General features: G+C 38.9%; 1 protein-coding gene and 1 long non-coding RNA gene across 7 annotated transcripts in view; one reads left to right on the top strand and one right to left on the bottom strand.

Annotated features, from left to right (window-relative positions):
* LOC128090944 (uncharacterized) overlaps positions 1-20,546 on the top strand; it is a 29,925-nt gene extending 9,379 nt beyond the window's left edge. The window contains exon 2 of the long non-coding RNA XR_008211160.1: positions 20,058-20,546. This is a non-coding gene — a long non-coding RNA (uncharacterized LOC128090944). The remainder of the gene's footprint in view (positions 1-20,057) is intronic.
* The window catches only part of PPP4R1 (protein phosphatase 4 regulatory subunit 1), a 60,028-nt gene that overhangs the window by 13,824 nt on the left and 25,355 nt on the right, over positions 1-20,849 (bottom strand). For all 6 annotated transcript variants that reach the window (XM_052703746.1, XM_052703747.1, XM_052703748.1 and 3 more), the window contains 7 exons: positions 12,023-12,165; positions 10,253-10,399; positions 9,105-9,212; positions 8,271-8,336; positions 7,102-7,260; positions 6,008-6,138; positions 4,000-4,517 (listed from right to left, as the gene is read on the bottom strand). In XM_052703746.1, coding sequence (XP_052559706.1) covers positions 4,000-4,517; positions 6,008-6,138; positions 7,102-7,260; positions 8,271-8,336; positions 9,105-9,212; positions 10,253-10,399; positions 12,023-12,165 — 1,272 coding nt within the window. The remainder of the gene's footprint in view (positions 1-3,999; positions 4,518-6,007; positions 6,139-7,101; positions 7,261-8,270; positions 8,337-9,104; positions 9,213-10,252; positions 10,400-12,022; positions 12,166-20,849) is intronic.

Raw genomic sequence — 20,849 nt, 5'->3', positions numbered from 1 at the left:
CTAAGGTCTTAACTAAGAAGAAAAAAATAAATCCAGCCACTATGGAGGAATGGAGATTGATGGAGTGCTCGGTATGGGAGGAAAAGAGAGCGCACGTGTACATCTGCACATGTGCACAGCTCTAGGTGGATGCTTGAAGATCCTGAAACACAAATTGTGTCCTGAGGAGTGGCCTTCACTGCTGGGGCACGTTCTCTCATGATGCCATTGCACACCACACAGTAAGGCCTCGGAGTTCATGGGAAGTAAGGTCGTAGAGGGGAGAGTGGAGGGGAATCTGCTGGCTAACCAACTTGCACAACTACCTTCAGGAAAAATTTGAGTTCGAAGGTCAGCTTTCTGCAAAACACAGGGCCCACATACAGCACTGCTCAGACAAAGTCAGTGCTTACAGGATCTTAAACCATCCACCAATCAACTCTTTCTTCCTCTGACTTTCGCTTCAAGCAGAAAGTATTTTTCAGAAGGGAACTGCTTAACTGTAGCGTGCCCACACCCTAAAATAACTAGCACAACCCTTACGCTCAAAACCACTTTTTACCTGGCCTTATTAATTTCTCAGAACTTTCCACCCCTCCTGTATGCTGTATTGCTGCTTTCTGTTTCCCCTGATGTTTCCCTAAAAGACTTGGATTTCTCAGTGGCACACTCCCTTTTTGCTGAAGGATCTGTTTTCCTCACATTCACTTCTTGCTGGCAAGCAAAAATTGCTTGCTGCCCTAGCAGATACAATAATACAAGTAACTAAGGAAACATGCCTGTAACATCCCAGCAACAGGGACTGAGAGTTGAAGACTGCTATAGTAAATGAAACATTAAAACAAAGAGGAATTTCTTCTCCTCTTCTCCTTACCTTCTGTTCCATCTACAATGTACTTAACTGGCAGCATAGCTGGTAGCCTAACCTATAAACACAGGTTTTTTATATTGGAGTGAGGTCTACTGATGTAATATATATGGGCTGTTTTTTCCATATTAGGTCTCCATTTGGAAAAGCACATTGTGGCTGGCACAAACCACAGCTAGCCCCAGTAATGTGCAAGTGAACTTCCATCACCCACCAAATAACAATTAGAAAACCTGATATTACACAATTGAACACTCCCTATGCAGAGCAGAAGGGGATAAATAAAGCTCAAGACAATGTCCCTAGAAGAAGAAAGAGATAAAGTACATGGGGAAAGAAAAGCAGCTTCTGAAGTCACTGAAGACAGCAGACTGAAAGAACTAGAAAAAAGTGACCCCAATAAAGACTTCACAGTGATTTTTAAAAGAGCTAGCATGCTCCAGAGGAATGTGCAGGTTTCCACCTCCCAGCCTGTGAGACCTCAGGATGTCTGGCCAGCAGACAGGAGAGGTCACATTAACATTAACATACCATTGCCTTGCACTGCACATCAGATAGCAGAACTATCCAAGCTGGAGTTTGTCTGCGAGCAAACAGGTTGCCTTACCTCAGTTACTGACTGTTCAACTACCTATTGCTCAGATGCAGTACTCTGGCAACAGGTTAGTTCTGGAAAGAAAGCCTCAGGGAAAGGATCTGGGGGAGTGAGATTCAGTTAAAGCAGATCACCATGAGGTTATGGGAAAAAAGAAATATATATATACATGGTCAGTGGTGGCTGCCAGCCACTGTTAAAAACTGTGTTTGCTAGAAGCCTCATCAGTTTCCAGGGCTTCAAGAAAGGATTTGAAATCTGAAATGGAGTCTGCTCTGATGAGGTGCAACTTCAGACCAAACTTCCACACCTGTTCAGCTGTTTGGGGCTGGTGCTGACAGCAACCAGCACACAGCAATCACTGACTTCTGCTGGCTGTTCCACAATGGACACCACCTTATTAGCATCACTAGTTACTCTATGCAGTCAAGTAATAAAAACATCAATAGGATTTTTTAAAACTTTCCAAAACCCTGACAATGAGGCAGGGCAATATGGTTCCCCTCACAAGAAATCCTCTGTATTTAGAAAGTACTCTCCCAAATCAAACACATGAAAAGAAGGATACTGAAGTTTCAGTCTAGCACTGACAAGCAACAGAGACAGAATTAAGGCTGTCTGGATATTTAATGTTACTGACACACACACAGCATCATATACTACAGTCTTATTCCCAAACCACACTTTCATTAATTCATCTTCATTTCATTCTGTGAACTCTCTGGTATTTGCTCAATTTGCTACAAAAATCAGAAATGTATGGAGGGAAACTCTGCATTGAGGCAAACTCCATTCACATACTGAATGAACACTGAACCTTCTGCCCCTGGTGAAAAAAGCAGCAATAAAGACAGGAGCACAGCACAGAAGCAGGAATCCCTTTGGATTCCTGAGTGGCAGGAATTTGGTAGAAGTGACAACATCCAGAGGAGGACTAGAAAAATGAGGCCAGGACCCCTCCTATGAGGACAGGCTGAGAGAGCTGGGGCTGTTCAGCCTGGAGAACGCTCCAGACAGACCCGATAGCGGGACAGGCTCTTCAGCAGGGTCTGTTGTGACAGGACAAGGAGAAACGGTTTCAAACTAAAAGAGGGGGCACTTAGACTGGATATAAGGAAGAAGTTTTGGGGTGTTTTTTGTTTTTTTGTTTTTTTTTTCTTTTACAGTGGTGGCGAGGCACTGAAACAGGTTGCCCAGGGAGCTGGTGGATGCCCCATCCCTGGAGACTCTCAGTGTCAGGCTGGAGGGGCTCTGACCTAGCTGTAGGTGTCCCTGCTCACTGCAGGGGAGTTTGACTTTTAAATGTCCCTTCCAACACAAACAGTTCTATGATTCTATGAATTAAGACCAAAGCCAAACAAACAAATTACAATAAAAAGCCACCCACAACAACAAAAACAACTGGTCAGAAACACACCAACCCCAGTTCAAACTTTTCCAAACTTGCACACACCGGCAGCTCATGGTGTTGACAACCTAGTAAGAGTTTTCTTCTGAAATGTTCTAGTCTAAAGCTGCACCTGTACAGCAGTACCTCTAGACATCTAGTCACAAGAGCCACAAGAAACCACTCTGAGACAAGACATGAACACACATGAAATAAACTAACTTGTAACAACATAATTCTGGATGTACAAGCAGACAGGCTACATAAATCTTCATGCAAACTAAGATATGTTTCTTAACTACCACTTCTTTTTCCTTCCTACTTTTTCTTTTTTGTTTGGATAGATGCATGCTTTCATCTAGGGATGCTTCAACTTCAGAAGAACGTGGTTCTTTCATAGTGATAGCTCAAGACTTTCTGGCTGTAACCTCAAGTCTGATGTGCCTTAGGATTTATTCAGCATCTGTGTACCAAGGAAACCTATCTCTGGTACGTATGTGTGAATCAGTCGAGTTATTTCAGCTCACGAGGTGTCTCTGAAGTGCTGTTCAGCCAGATGGCCATGCTTGTGAAACCCTTTTCCAACCTTCAAGAGTTTTTTAAATCAGAAAACACATGCTCATTTCAACAATTCCCTTTAGATTAGTTCTCAGCTTGACACTAAAGCTTTGCAAACTTAAGTAGACAATGTGAGACTGCAGCAATCAAGATTTCATAGGAAAATCAATAAGATTAATTATTTAAAAGTAGATTGGATAGCTCATAAAATGAAAACCACATTTATCATTTTATTGGTAATTTAAAAATATATTTTATCTGTTTTGCTTTATACCTCTGCTAATTAAAAATTAATATTCTGATTGATAGCTTATACTGTGGATCCATCTATTTAATTACACTGTCAAGCTGAGCAGTCAGAATTTTATACTGCTATGTGAGTTCAGTTTATGGAAGGAATCACACTGCCTTGAAACACCTCTACACATATGCAAGTTCCCTTTTGGTTCATATCATCACTTTTCCCAATTCAATCCTAGTAGATGCGATTTATTTGAAAATGAGGAGAAAAGTACTACCTCTGACTTCTAAAGACAAGGTTAAAGCCCAAACTGCTAAAGCAACATAAGCACATCTCCAGACACTAAAAATGCTTCAGTACTTTCACTATACCTTTAACGTCTGGATCATCGATATGGGGTTCCAAATTTTCTATCATTTCCTCCAACTCTTTCCTTGTTGCCATAGGAATGTTTGGAGATACCGGCATTGTGAGTTCCTGAATTTCTCTATTGAGGATTATCTCAGAAGTCTGCTGAAGCTCCAAATCAATATCTATTTCAGGAAGTGGAGTCCTCCAGAAATGGAAAGAGTTGTACAATTCCTGCTCTGAAAGAGAGGTTTCCTGTGAACTGTGCCCAGCCACCCGTAGTCCTGCTGTACAGCAATGAGAACTTCGCTCGTTCTCATCAGCCATTCCCCCACAAGAATCTGAAGACAAAGTGCAATGAAAGGATGACTCAGTCTGGAAATCACTTTCCCTCTGGGAGTTATTTGACACTGCATTTTGATCTCCTGTGGCATTTTCAAGTTTTGTTGCAAAACTGTCATTGTCGATGTGTGAGAACGGGTCCTCTGATCTGTTGTGCTCATCCTCTGTTGTGATGTCTTCTGCAGTTCTGGTTTGTTCACTGTTGAGCGACAAAGCAAATGAACCATTTAAAAAACAAAATAAACTTGTCACAAACATATGCCTTTGAAAATTCATACAAATACCATCAGCTTCTTATTTATCAAAGTAGATTTACTTACACCATAGCAAAATAAATCACAGAATCAAAGACTGGTTGAAAAGAGAAAGGACTCCAGGAGGTCACGTGGTCCAAAGCCCTCCTCAAGCTTCCCTTCAGCTATATATACACATTAATAACACACCCTCCTGAACCTCCTCATCTCTAGGCTAAACAATTTCAGCTCTCAGCTTTTTCTTATAGGAAAGACATTACAGTCTATTACCCTTTGCCCCTCTTCTGTACTTTCTCTCATTGCTCAATCTCTCTCTTACACTGGTTTGCCCTAAACTGAACACAGTTCTCTGGATATGGCCTCAACAGTGCATGGTGACCCTTCCCTGATCTGCTGGCAATACTCCTAATGCAGCCCAGGCTACCATTAGCCTTTGCTACAAGCGGTCCTGGTGGACACCAAGTTGAAGCCCAGGGTCCTTTCTGCAAAGCTGCTTTTCAGCCCACCAGTTTTCAGCACACACTGGTGCCTGGACTTCTTCCCTCTGCAGCTGCAGGACTTTGCATTTCCCCTTGCTGAACTTCATGAGGCTCCTGTGAGACTACTTCTCCAAAGCCTTTCAAGGTCCCTCTGGATGTGGCAGCACAGCTCCTTGATCTGTGTCGTTTGCAAACTTGTTGAAGGTGCACTCTGCCCCTCATCCAGACCATTAAGGTGTTTAGTAGAAGAGGTCTCAGTACCGATCCCTGTGGTACACAAGTTACTCACCATCAGCGAAGACTATCAGTGATCATCACCCCCTGGGCTCACTGCTCAGACAGTTTTCAATCCACATCACCACTTGCTCGTGCAGCCTCACACATCAAGTTGGGTTGTTAGAGTTAGGGTAGTATGGTGAGGTCATAGTTGGACCCGATGATCTTTAAGGTCTTTCCCAACCTGAGCAATTCTATGACTGTATGATCAACAACAGCTTCTCTACAAGAATCTTAGGAAGATCAAAGATTTTACAGCCATCTATATCGTTTTGCCCAGCGGGATTGTAAATGCCCCCTCCCTGGAAGCATTCAAGGCCAGGCTGGATGGGGCTTTGAGCAACCTGGTCTAGAGGGAGGTGTCCCTGCCTATAGCAGGGAGGTTGGAAATAGACGATCTGAAAGGTTCTTTCCAACCCAAACCATTCTATGATACGATTCTATGATAGACAGTATCCTCATCTACCAAGCTTTGTCATAGAAGGTATATCCTAAGGTACCTGAAGATATTCTAAACTACTGAATAGTTCATTATTTTTAATAGATAACTGAAAATTCTGGTAGTGGATTAAGACAAGAAGTTATAGATTTTTCCAAGATAAACACTCAGTTCATGCAGGAAAGGTATCTTTTTTAACTTGCAGCTCACCCAGGAAAAAAACAAGGAGGAAATTCTTTACCTGTTTTCCTGTGCAGAAGCATGGTCCTCTGAGTTTTTATCATCTTCTTCTTTGAAATACTGACCACTGCTGGATGGATTAGCAAAAGTTGATATGAAAGGCCCCAAAGACTGAAAAGCAGCTTGTCGGACCTAGTGGAAAAGGTCCAAGGAAAAATAAATTATGTAAATATAATATAAATTCTTATGAAACCTAAGTCTATTGTTAGGAACAGGAAGGGTCGTAAGTCTACATAGGAAAGTAACAGTAGAGTTTCTTGGAAGATTAAACCAGTTGTATACCTAGAGTGCTAAGTGAAAAACATTAGGAAAAAACAGTTAAATCACAAGTAACTGTGTTGATGGGCCCACGCTTCACAGCCAAAAAAAATCACATGTATTTAAATAGCAGAAGTGGGTGAATTTGAAAGTTCAGCTGAGATAATGACTTAGAAGGAAAAGAACTTTGCTGTAGTGAACAGACTTTTCACTGTTTTGAATTTGAATGATAACATGCTTTGCATTTTCTTGCCCCCTTTGTCATTCTTTATACTTTAATTTGTTCCTCCTTCCTCCTCCTATTTAATCTTCCTGTCTCACCAATCATCGTATCCACCCTTCATTTCTTTTATTTGATTAAATCTGCTGGACTACAACTTGCATGATTTCCAAGGATCCAAGAGCTCATGCCCCTGTGCAAAAGATCTACTTCTGGCTCTTGGATGTAGCCTGCTCAATAACAAACTTAATCTTTAAAGCATAGACCTTGGTGTCAAAAAAAAAAAAGAGGAAGTAGGGAGGGATCTCTGAAATATAAATAAATTCCAACTAATTTTTTAGATCTGCTGATGATCTTTAGTGTTGTTAAGCCATAGCAACTTCTGTAGCTAAGAAAAGCGGTCCTGGTGGCACAGTTTTTCCTCCATGTTGTGGTGGAAATAGAAAGAAATTCTTCTGCCTGCTGGAAAACCAAGCATTCCAACGAGAATCTTTCTCAAGATGCGTGAAACAACTTAAGTTATCCATACCTACGGGGAGAAGTTGTATGTAGAATATCACAATCAAATCACTACACTGTACTGAACAGCTATTCAAGAAATAAGAAGCGTTCCTTACCCATCGCGAAGGATCACTAATCAAATTAATAAAAAGGGTTGACAACTTTGTCCGCCGGACTTCTTGTGACGTTGCACAAGAAACTGCCATGAAGCATTCAGCACAGGCTTTCCGAACTCCCCACACGTTATCAGAGCAGAGCTGGAAAAACCTCGGCAACTGTTCAGAACACAGCAAGTTGCGAGTCTTAACAGGCAGCACTTGTTTCAAAATGAGTTCTTTTCCATGCTCATTTCCCCCCATCAAATTCCCTGCCCTCACGCTCAACAGATACCTCAGTTGAACATTCACAAGACAAAACACACATTCAGTAGCATCACCCTTCTAATCACTGGCACTCATGTTACCTGCAGATACATACAAGGAATATTCACATATCTGAAGAATAACTTCAAAAGATTGTTATCAGACTTGCCCCTCCTAGCAGCCTACTCTCCTCTTACTCACCTGTACCTGTAATTTCTCATTGCATTATAGACGTTAGAAGATACACTCCTGTCTATTTCTTGCCTAATATCTTTCAAAATTTACTGATATTCTCTATCTTCACAACCTGAAGTATTTTCTTTAGGCTGCTTTAAACCTTCTCTTAGCTCTAGATTGTGTCTTGTATAAGAGATGGCTCTGAGTGACCTGATAAAGGCGTCTCAGTATCTAATGGGGAGCTACAGGAAAGAAGGGGACAGACTCCTTAGTAGGGTCTGTGGTGATAGAACAAAGGGAAACAGCTTCAAGATCAAAGAGAAAGAAGGAAAAAATCTTTTACAGGAAGGGTGGTGAGGCACTGGAACAGGCTGCCTAGTGATGTGCTTGATGCCCCATCCCTGAAGACTTTCAAGGTGATGCTGGATCAGGCCCTGGGCAATCTGATCTAGCTGTGGTGTCTCCGTTCATTGCAGTGGAGTTGGACTAGATGACTTTTAAAGCTCCCTTCCAACTCTAAGGGTTCTATGATTCTAAGAAGTCTGTATTAATGGTCTTCAAAATTTTATAAATCTTAAACAAAGCCTTGTACCAGCCAAACTGAAAAGTCACAGCCGTTATAGACTCTTCTTACTAAGAGAACATAGTAGTTGTTGCATAATTGTTTTATCTGTCCTTTGCTGTCCCACACCTAACTCCACTACTGACTTGCACTAAAAAGAAAAATCCTTTAATAGATAGCTTACCAGCATTTCTTCAGTGGCCTGCTGCCCAACCACACTGCAGATATCTCCGAAGTTGGCTGCACATACCTTGCAAATGAAATGCAAGAAATAACCACTATGACAATTCTTTAATACAGCATAAAAAGTCAAAAGAAATAACTAAACAGCTTTTAAAACTAGGGGAACAATTTTTGACACTAACTCACAATCTGCCATTTCCCCATTCTACCTATTTCTACGGTGTTAAAAAAAAAAAAAAAAAAAGATTAAAATATTTTCTTCTTTTTAAGATCTTCTGGAGTTTTAGTTTAACTTTCTCTTTTTAAACTTGACTAATGATTTAATCCCAAAAGAACCACCCCAAAACTGAAGCGAAAAGGAAGAATAAAATACGTTCAAAGTGCTGTCAAATGAAATAATACAAGCAATTCCAAAGGAGAAGAAGCTATCCAATAGCAAGGTGAAACCAAAACGCAGTCTCAACAGCCAAGTTTCACGATGGCATACTAGTTTGCCTCATCTTAATGAGCATCTTTATGTCTATGCACAGAGATATGAGCTCAGGTAGCTGATGCTTTATCAGTTCCAGCTGGTTCACATTTTCATGGTTACGTGCACAATCGTAAGGACAGCTCTTTCTTTGTTTCAAATAATAAAGGTAAGTACTCAGGGAAAAAAAAGTCAGCATCAAATATAAAATCTATGGAAATACAAACTACAAGGAAGCCCCATAGCTTTCACTTAAGTATGTGACAGATGCAATCTAGCAGGAAGGTGTCCTTTAGACAAAGGCAAGTTCCAAACTGATGACACTCCTTTCACTGATAATCCAGATGAGGTGCTGATAATACGTACCTTACGAACATGAAACATTCTGCAGTCGCAGCACATCTCACAAAACCTAGGCAGAACAAGTCTTTCTGTGATGTCCTTTCCCACCATGGAGGCCATTTTGCACATTATCTAATGGCAAGACAGACAGACACTAGTTAGGAATGCTTGCACAATACACAATTTCATGTCAGTTAAGCAGAGCTTTTTTACACTTAATTTTCTGATATAGAAAACTGAAATCATGAAGAACTACTGAAAAAAAAATAAATCAGTCCTTCAACTGAAAAGATCTGACTGTTCAAGTATTTGAGGAATTTTTTTAACAGAAAATTATTACTTAATAATATGGTTAAGTGTCTTCTATTATTTTCTCTATGATTTGATAAAAATAATTTAAAATGGTTGATATTGATCACAGAAAAACAGAATATCCTGAGTTGGAAGGGGCCCATAAGGACCATCAAGTCCAACTACCAGACATTAAAAAAAGTCCACACAAAGACATTAAAAAAAAAACACACCCTATATCTGAGAGCACTGTCCATCTGCAATTCCCTAATATAAAAATACTGTGCATTTGCGTTATACCAAAGAAAGTGGCAGCTTTAACTTCTTATATAAAATTCTACATTTTAAAAGAGAAAGGACATACAGCTTCTGACATTTTTCCTTTAAAATATTAATTTGCTGACCATTTGGACACAAAAGTTTTAATTATCAAATATGCTTATTACTTTATCCAAAAAAAAAAACAAAAACAATCCACACAACAAAAAGAAATCATTGAAGAGAACAGAACAGATAGTAGTGACAAAGAGAAGAGATAGAAATTTTCCACATATGCTATTTAAACCCCTCATAAAACAAGCCTGCAAAAAACAAGAAGTAGATGCTTTGGAAGCCAATGAAAATTAATAACCTGTGCTGGTTTGTCCAAATGGGTTTTTCTTCATAGCCTATATAACATACTGAATTTAAATCTAACCTTGACTTGAGTATAAGATGACACAGAAAAAGTTATGGATTAGTTATGGATAGCGATATAAATTTTTCTCTCTAATACCATATTGGTGCACATCTTGGAAACACAATAGTCACAGTGATCACACAGCATCACCAACAATTCAAGAGACCATTATACCCTCTAGTTTGATACTGCTGTTACTTACAGCCACGGCCTCTGTCTTCACATCATCATTGCTGTCTGGTGCTGTCAGGTCTATCAGAACAGGGCATACTTTGGTCTCCACATCGTATCTCTCTATGAGTTCTTGTTCCAGGAGAACTAACAATGCTGCCTGGCTTGTTTTTCTTACCTATTGTAAGGAGATAAAAATCAAATCAAGGAGTATAAGGAACTAGGGTGGTTCTTTCGTGAAGTAGGTCCAAGTATTTTGGAAGCCATACCTACATACTGCTGCACACCTATGTTCAAGGTGCTTGGAGAGAGAGGACAAGGTCTCCAAAAGCACTCTGCAAAGACTTCGTGATTTAAACACAACACCAGATCCTAGAAATCTGCTTATTGTTAACTAATGAATGCTATAAGTGTCCACCTACGTATTTCCCAAGTCAAGACTAGTATGCCAAAAGGAAACAGAAAGAAAGGCATGGAAGAGAAGCAGCACAGCTAACTGGGAAATATTCAAATATTCAAAATATTCAAAGTTCTAAGGCATATGAGTTTTGTTAAACAAATCCTCTTTTTTCCAAGTTTGTCTGACAATGGATAACTGCATTTATTCTGAACAAGACAATTTTGCTTAGTTCCACCTACACAAAAATATAATAACTTTTAAAATTGACTTAATACGTATTTAACTGGCACTCAAAAATAAGTTTTATGGAGGTAACAATCACCAAATAGAATTATTTCTAGGGCAATTAGTTCTCAGTGCTCTTCAATAGCTGTGTATCTGGCGCTGACAAATATAACACCAAACACTTTGCTAGCATCTGGAAAAAAAATCCCAAAGTTACTGATAAAAGCTTGCAAATGATTTAAAAATCACGGGAGTCAACTGGAATAATCCAGATAAATTGAAATCATGGGCTTATTTATCTTACATGAACATAAAACTTGCAAATGCAAGATCATGTATGTCAGAAGAGAAAGCATTACATGAAGTGACAGATTACCTACTGCAATGCAGCAATTATAAGACCTTTTGAGGTCTTTGTTTCAGAACAAATCAGCCAAATGAGCTGTGCAGTTTTCAACAGAGGTTAGGAAGATGAACAGTCATGGAATGTGTGAATGAGAGAATATCAAGCAGGTATTTGCTGTTGTATTAAACATCAATTAGCAAAACCATTACAAAGAAAAATATGCCTGGTTTTGGTACCCGTTCTTAACTACGGAGGATCTGGAAAGGTTTAAAAAATAAAAAATAAATTAAAAGTGACAAAAATTCAGACCTTTCAAATACTAAAACTAACATCACCTAGGACTTACTCTGAAATGGTAGAGAACCCTACAGAAAACTAAAGGCAAGATGATGTATAGGTGCAGACATGCAAAATGCTCAGTGCCATCCCAGTTTCCAAGACAAGAGTTACTAGATGTATATAAACAACCATATATGATGGTATGTAACAGTTTAAAGAACTGAATTATAGCAAGGAGATGTTTTTATTGTCTATTATCCTTTTTTTTTTTTTGTCCAGAATTTGAACTAGAAAACCTAGAAAAATGACTGATTTTGTCTATAAGAACACAACACCAGATAAAAGCTCCAAAATCAGAACAGAATATATAAGGTGAAAAAAATCAAAATTTTCTTTAGTAAATTCAGATTTCCATGTATTACAAGTCATTTTAAATTTTTTTCCGCTCTAAAGTATTACATTCTTAACTCAGCCTAGATTATTTAAGTTGAAAAATCTCACACAATGGAAATATTCAGCTAGTTAATAAACTGCTTCTGTAAGACACTTACCTGGTTATTCTGGTCTGCAAGGTACCGTACCACAATAGGTAGTAAGTATTTGGAAAAAGCATATGGAATGGAAGGTCTGTTTTCTTGACAAAACATGGCAATATGAGGTACCTGTTCCATCAGTTCTGCCCGCACTGTAGGCTCTGTCAGTCACAATAAAACAAAACAAAAAAAGCACTATAAATGTTAGCAAACACTCTGTCAGATGCTACCAAAATAAGCTTTTTTACACTCTTGTACTTACAATCTGTGTGATCAAGTGGTCAAGTCATTAAGTCTACAGTGAGCGTCAATCTGATAAGCACCACCTTTATGCAAAGCCAGGTGCAAGTACACTCTGTACTAATAAACTACTACAAAAGACTTGGCCCACGTTCTCTATTATTAAAAAGAGAGAACAAGAGGACCCACAACAACTGTAAGAGAGCAAGTCATCAAAAGTGAGTATCAGGATCCATCCAAATTCCCTGCAAGCATAACCTGCTTTCAAGAAAACTGCTATGCAGAAAGTTAACCCACTGCAATGAGAAGAAACAAACTGAGGGTAGCTCCTGGCTGCAGTTTTTCACACAGAAGAGATTTCACCACAGCCACAACCACAGACACTTTTTCATTCTTTGCTTTTTAAGGCTACTGATAAGCGTTGCCAGATAGAAGTAGCTCTATGTTCTCCAAGTTGCTAGTTAAATTTATTAGATACATTTTTTACTGAAGTTGGTGACTTTCAAAAATGTGTAATTCAGTTTTTCAATTAAGAACTGCTTGAATGTATCCTAATCACATGCCAAATAGTTCACTTATCCACAGGAAAAACAAACAATTAATTTCAGACCTAAGTACTAACTATTTCTCTCCTCTCAGGATTTGCTTAAACTGTAGTTGCTATCAGAGAACTGATGACCTACACAAACACACAACGAAAACCCAGCAGCTACTCTCAAGAGAGAGTGGTTAGATTTATAATATTTTAAATAATAAAATGTACACTGTACACAGGACACACATGCCCTACTAAGCTTTACATTGGTAGGAACTGTTTAGGTAAAATTTAACAGCACGACAGAACCATCTTCCTTAGGATATTTGGAATGATCACAAAATGTCAGAACTATAACCGTTTGCCAAATAGGAGCATTAGCTTTGTATTTAACATGGATAATGCATGCAGCCCTTAGCTTTCTTGAACACTAGTTAGAATTGACAACTTCAGACTGAATAAAACAAACCAGAGCAAATACCACATCTAGTTTGCTTTCCTTCTCTTTCTAAAGCAATAAGAGGAGCATCCACAACAGAAGTCACCTTATCTAAATCTTGGATGCTCTCAAATACGTGCAGGTTGAACTCCTTAAGCAATATGTCTAAGTATGTATGTATGTAATGTATATGTGAAAGGCTGTACTGAATAAGTCAGATTATGAAGATTACTCAAATACATGCAAGTTTTAGTAAACTTCAATCAGTGACAATCAAATTTTAGTTTGATGAACACTCAATCCTACAGTTGGCCAAAATAAGCACCTGTAAATAGGACAGACTTTTAAGGAGATCGTTAATTTTGAAAGAGAAATTCTATATATCATATTAATAAAAGAAAAAAATAGATTTGCTAGAAACAACTTTTCTTCCAAAAAAGCTTAGAGAATAAAATTTACCATCATCAATTTATTTTCTCTGTTTTAAGTCTAGTTTTCTACTGAGAGCTTGAAGCACCTCCTAGTTTTGAAGTAGCCTAACACTTTGTATCCTAGTGACTCATATTTCACTTACAAAAATTTGCCAAAATAGTCAACAAAACACAAGATATCTTACACTGCAACTCTTTGTTAGGATAAGTAAAACAGCTGTTTATAGTATTAAAGGCAGCAAAATCATCCAACTTCATCCAGTGATGAATTCTGGTCCTCTTAACTGATAAAGCCTAGACTCTTCACTTCTGCCACAGATAATTGCGCAAGAAAGGGAGTCCCTTCAAAGCCACCACTGCTGCAGATAGACTGCATGGCCCTGGCCTGAGAGCTCTTCTGAAACGGCTGATGAACCAACCTCAGAGTGATGTGGATGTCTGCAGATGAAGTCAGTCTGTCCTGCAAGCTCTGTAACTCACTGCCTAGCACCTTGACAAAGCAACAGAAGAAAACCTCCAATTCTAAGGCAGACAGCACAAAAGCTGTAAAAAGCATTGAAACACAACTACAGACCACGGTGAAGATCCAACAGGCTAGAAAAGGAGAGCTGAGAGGTGAATAATGATGAGGTAAGGCTAACAACTAATGGGATGAGAAACTGGAACTTGCTGGACAAAAAATCAGAATCAGGGCCTAATGTAATCATCCCCCTGTACTCAGCACTGGTGAGTACCTTGAGTACTGTGTTCAGTTTTGGGCCCCTCACTACAAAAAAATACACTGAGGCCCTGGAACATGTCCAGAGAAGGGCAACAAAGCTGGTGAAGGGTCTGGAGCACAAGTCTTACGAAGAGTGGCTGAGGGAGCTGGGATTGTTCAGTCTGGAGAAGAGGAGGCTCAGGGGAGCCCTCATTGCACTCTACAACTTCCTGAAGGGAGGTTATAATGAGGAGGGGTTTGGCCTCTTCTCCCAGACAACAAAGTGGACACAAGGAAATGCCGCAGAGGAGGTTTAGGTTAGACATAAGGAAGAACTTTTTGTTTCAGAGAGTGGTCAGGCACTGGAATGGCTGCCCAGGGAGGTGGTGGAGTCGCCGTTCAGGAGGCACCTGGATGAGGAGCTACAAGATAATGGTTTAGTGCTTGTGGTAGCAGTGATAGTGGGAAGATGGTGGGACAAGATGACCTTGCAGGTAGTTTCCAACCTTGTGATTCTATAATTCCATGCCAGGACTTGAAGAACTTCCTCCCATCTTCCCTGCAAGACTGCTACTTCAAAACATGTTCAGGACATGATTTAAGATACAAGAGGCTTGTGTCAAGACATTTGTTTCTAGGATCTCCTTCCCACATCTTGGGTCCCTTGCCTCATTCCCTGCAGCAAAGAGAAGATGACGCTTGCTGGAGATGTGGGAGGTAGCAGGAGAGGTTGTAGAGGGTAGTAGGAAAGAGGAAAAGAAATTCAGCTGAGGCTTCACGTTTAGCAGGAGTGCTTTTTGAGCTGTATTCGAATTTGCTTCAGGCAGTTCCCACCGTCCCAAGTCCAAAACTTGCAGCTGGCCTTTCCATTATGCCAATGCAATTGCTCCTGCAGCCAGGCAACAAACTCTATCAAAAAACAGATCTGGCTGACACAGCTCTTGCCCCACCACAGCAACTTGATTAAACAGTAAGAACTGGCAATTAGATTAGTTTCCCTCTACAATCACACAGTTATGTAGAACAGCAGAACTTTCTGATGATGGAAGCAAGCAAACAGTCAAAGAGAGTCCATGGACTCCTTACTGTGATACTACTAACAGAACAGAGTGAAAGAAGCAAAATACTGCCAATGAACTTGATTTGTCTTGTGTGAAGATGTGTAAAATGCTTAAGCCAAACTCTTCACTGAGTAATTCTACACTACTCATTTGATTGGAGTCCTAATTCTGGCTTCACAGCTGAAGAAAACGCTGTAATCAAACCCAAGAGCTCTGTTTTAAGCATATCAAGCTTACAATGCTTTAGACACCAGGCACTCAAAGTGGGCAGACTTTATAGATCTTGATACCTCTATAGTTTGCTCAAACACCGATAAAGCGATGGCAACACTTCCCAAATTGATTGGGTTTTCTGTGAAAATGAATCCTTAAATTTTTTTATGAAGCAGTGAGACAGCAATAGCGCCTTTTTTTTTTTCTTTTTTTCTTCAGAACAGGATTCATCTATTAATCATCACTTAAGAGAGTGGCCCTGCTGTGTGACGATACTGAAGAGCTCACGTCAAGTGAGCCCTCTTCTTCCTGAGCTACTGAGCAAGCTCCGGGTTTGCAGGGAACACAGACAGATGGGATGATGCAATTAAAGATTTGAAAAATTCATGAATTAGAACCACGGAGGCACCGTAGTTCTTACATTTCTTAACTTCTATGCACATGGCTCCACAATCTTAGTAAGTTCAATTAAAACCGATAAACAAACCAGCACTGTGTGCATCTCTGTAACGCAACACCACAATTCATTATCAAAAAAGCCTTTTGTGCTGTTCCAGGGAATTAGTGCTGCTATGCAAAATCTGATCTTTAGCCTTCCCAATTTACAGCTTAAGTCTTCCAAATGTTGAAGCATATGTTTCAATTTGTACTGATCAGAGTCTAATCTTGCAGTCTGATGGGGTTACAGTAATGCAATTTTTGTTGTTTGGCCTTTAGGAAACATAAGGCAATGCCAAAAACTCCCACTAAACATCCAGCACTTTCTCATTCCCTTAATTCATTTCTCAGCTTCATCTTTTGCTCCGATAAAGGCTGAGTGGCAGCTCCTACAAAGATTCCAGCAAGATTCAACATATAACAGTGTTGCCATCTTAAATCTTCTGTAGTTTAAAGGAAATTTATGGCTTGATCATCAGCTCAGCAAAGGGACTGTGGAAGTAAGTATCAGTTAAAATTATTACAATGCAGTTTCTTAAAGCGTAAGCTCAACACAGCATGGACAAGTGCATTCACAAAATACAAGCAAAATCTGGATGGAATTTCACTTCGTGTCCAGATTAAAAGTTAGTATTTTAAGCACTCTGGAAAGTCATACCATTTGTTTGAAACAGTACTTTTTCTACTTGGCAAAGTAATACTGCCTCCTGAAAGCAGAAGGTTATCTGTACACTGGAAATTAAAGGAGGATTATTGCAGACCTTCATAGTATAATACCAGCTAATTGTTCCAGTACAGTTATTTGTAAATGAAGTCATTATTCCAGAATCAACTCACAGCAAGATTCATTTCACAACAGCTTATTCTGCAACACATATAGTGTTTGGAAGAAATTCTGCCAAACTTTCATTATCCCAAACTGGCCATTCTGAAATACAAGCAGCAATTAATCTCCTCTACTTTTGTGAAGGGCTGTGAGGTTTTTGTGTGGTTAAAAAAATGTGCATGAGGAACAACTACTGGTGATGTCAGCGCTGCTTCAACTGGCAATTTTCATGAATGTTTTTAAGTATACCTCAAAATTAATATTATATATAATAATCATATAATTATTTATATTATATAATATATATATAATATAATATTAATAATAATAATCAATATATCAATAATAATAATAATATCTATATAATAATCAAAATTAATATTTATTTTCATTGAGAGCTGTGACAAAGAAGTCACAAAGATGTCCAGCTTTGCATTTACATGTTCAATCTTAAAAAAAATAAATAAATCAATTAAAGACAACTGAAAATATTGCTTTGCGTGTACTACGCAGAAACAAGCAATGTGAAAAACACTTTCCTGCCTATCCTGAAAAATGCTCACTTACCTATTCAGCCTGAGTGTAAGGTTCACAGCATACAGAAGATGACAATCTGTCAACATAATGCCATAGGTCTGCATTTGCACACTTGTCTATTTTCAAACTGAGTCATCTACATAGTCAAAGCTGAATTTAAACAAAGTTTGCAGTTTATCAATTCAAACTTTATTCCCTTCCTTACATGATTTTCTCTCCTGCTTTCTATTCTTCCTGAAGTTAAGTAAATTTTTCCCTTTTGATGACTCTCACTCTTGTTTCATCTGTTCCTCCAACTTCCTCTCCTTTTTTGAAGGCCAAAGAGAATCTAGACAAGTCAAAATATATTGTGTAACCAAAACCCAATCTTTTAGCTTAGGGATCCATCAGAAAGACTGATGGGTCTGATTCACACATTGCTTCACTAGCCAAGCTCTTTCTTTGTATTAACCAGAAATAGACTTTCTTACTGATCAGCAGGTTGGGAGTGAAGTACAGAACAACTAATGAGAGAACGGAAAGTCACCATTAGCAACTAATAGAAGCATGGAGAGACAAAAGAGGATTGCACAAACAAAGGAAAAAACTGTGTAGGAGGAGGTGGGGGAAAAGGTTTGAAAGACTGCTGAAATGAAAATTGGGGAATGAAGGAAAAGAGAGTTGGAGCTACTGACAGCTGGGGAAAGGAAATATTAGCCCTATCAGAAATCTCTCTTAAATATGAAGACTTTGTTAAATAGAAAGCTGAAATACATGCTGTTGGACAGGCCTTGTTGGCACCTCACAGTCTAATAACTGCAATTTGATTGGAATGGTGCTTAATACAGGTTAAACATGCTATTAAGTAATTAAGGTTGCCAGGCCATCTCACTGAGGCTGATTACACACTGAGGCTGATTCGGAACTTAATGACCAATTAGTCTAATAATTGTTTCTAAAAATGAGTTTGCTTTACAACCTGCATTCGAAACTGACTACGTTAAAAAAAAAAAAAGTTTGAATACAAATTTATACAAGTGATAGAGATAGACATAAGGGCCTTGTTCGAGCTCGTGCAAGCCTGTCACCAGTTCATATTTGAGAACGAAGATCTAGCTGCTTTAACATAGACACAAGCATTTTAACACTAAAAATGGTTACTGAGGGATAAATAAATATTTGTCATGCACCAAACATCTATGAGTTCAAAGCCATCAGAAAAGCATTTAAGTGGCATACATAGCATCCCTCAAGAATGACAGAAATTGCAAAGCAGTTAAATAGTAGATTTGAAAGCAATACAAGGTATCAAATTGTTACCTCAGCTGTAACTATCCTAAGGACCTCACTACCAAAGATCACAGAGAATTCCAGAGTTTGTAAGGGTTTAAAATAAAAATTAAAAATAAAAAACACAACAAAAATCACAGTTTGAGCAGGAATTCCTGTCTACAGAAATGGAAACAAAAACCAAAGCGAATAAGACTTCCAAGCAAGTGAGATTTGAAGGAAAAGCCTGTGAGGCAAATAAGTGGATAAATAACAGAAGAGGTATACTGCTCCCCAACTACCACTGAAGCAGCTATTCTCTGATGCCATTTAAAGCAGGGTGCAGCAATTCCCATTCAAAGTTGGCAGCATTGTTTTGAGAGCATCTCATTTTCAGTACCGTCTGAACTGTTTTTTCACTAGAAATATATTAGTGATCTAAAAGCTGCAAGGTTGAATACAACCTGGAACCACTTCATTAGAAAGCACCCAAAATGCCCTGCCAGGAAGAGATCCGTGTTGTACAATTTGTACATGTAATTACATCAAACTCTTCTTCACAAACCACATTTTGTGAGGCTCATTGTTCACCCACAACCCACAAACTGACTGCTGACATAACAATGTTGAAACACTGCTTAGTATTCCAGAAGCAATACTCAATCTTTTTAAGCTGGTACATGCACAGAAACTTTTCTAAAGCAGGACCACTGGAAGAGTCCAAGTGATTTCTTACCATTCTTTGAGAATTATGTCAACATTCTTGGTTTTTTTTTCTTTTTTTTTAATTGTTGTAGAGCTGATGTGTGCCATTGTTATAATACCTCAAAGATCTTTGTCATGGCTAGTATGTCAAGAGCTGTAGCCAATTGGTGTGTCAAGATCCATGTCAATCATACCAATGCATACAGTTTCTTCCTGTGCTCTTCCTCTTGAAATCATTTATTTGGATCCTGTTCTATTTCCAGTGAAGATTAATTTTTATGTCACACCAATGCAGCATTTAGCACAACAAAGATGTCATTTAGATTCTTTGAGTGTTGCCGCAGTGCAAGAATAAAAGCAATTATTGTGTTGAAATTCTCTTGCCCACAAACAGAAAACAAAATAGCTGCCTTATTGCAGTCCCAATTCATTTAAAAACAACAACAAAAAAACCAGCATATTGACTTTGGGTAGAAACCACGTCTGTAAAACATCGTCCAGCTACAAGACTTGATAAGTCTCCAGGGAGATCTCGTTGTGGTCTTCCAGTACTTGAAGGGAGAACATAAACAGGAGGAGGAACGGCTGTTGGTGGATAGAGACAGGACATGGGAGATTGGTTTTAAACTGAGACACTGAAGATTTAGGTTAGATATTAGGAGGAAGTTTTTCACTCAGAGGTGGTGACGCACTGGAACAGGTTGCCCAAGGAGGTTGTGGACGCCCCATCCCTGGAGGCATTCAAGGCCAGGCTGGATGTGGCTCTGGGCAGCCTGGTCTGGTGGTTGGTGACCCTGAACGTAGCAGGGGGGTTGAAACTAGATGATCATTGCAGTCCTTTTCAACCCAGGCCATTCTATGATAGTATGATTCCATGATAAGTTTCATCAATTATATACATTAAGTATTAGCAGGGCAAAAGACTACTTAGGCATCTTTACGATGGTTGCTGTTTCAAATTCACCGTGGTTCCTCTATTTTAGATAACACCAGCATTGCAAAGACTACACAGATATTGTGTATCTCAGGTGCATTTCTCAATTCAAACCTCAATACATCAACTACCGTCAAAAAAAAAAACAAAACAAAGTGTCTCACTTTCTGCAACTTGATTGAACAAGAAAACATCCCCCAAAGAGTTTGAAAACAATTCAGTTATTATATACTTTGCAGTGCAAGTTGAAAAAAAAAAAACAAAAAAAAAAAAACAAAAAAAAAAACAAAAAAAACTTTGAAAAAAGCATCAGACATGAGAAAACTGAAAAACAATTCCAGTCACAGCAACCTTGGCAAAACAAATCTACACTACCATTTAAATAATTGTGGAAGAACATGATTTATAAAAATACGAAATAGACTGAGCTCCCTAAATTAATTTTGGTATGGGTTAGGACATAAGGATATTCTAATTACCTGTCTTACAGAAACAGACTGAGTCCAATGCAGCAACTGCTCGAGGCATGAAGTTAAGT

The sequence above is a fragment of the Tympanuchus pallidicinctus genome, unplaced genomic scaffold (assembly GCF_026119805.1).
Source record: "Tympanuchus pallidicinctus isolate F22 unplaced genomic scaffold, pur_lepc_1.0 scaffold5, whole genome shotgun sequence".
In the NCBI taxonomy this organism is placed as follows: domain Eukaryota; kingdom Metazoa; phylum Chordata; class Aves; order Galliformes; family Phasianidae; genus Tympanuchus; species Tympanuchus pallidicinctus.
Note: the sequence above shows the minus strand (reverse complement) of the source record. Positions and strands in the feature narration are given on the sequence as shown.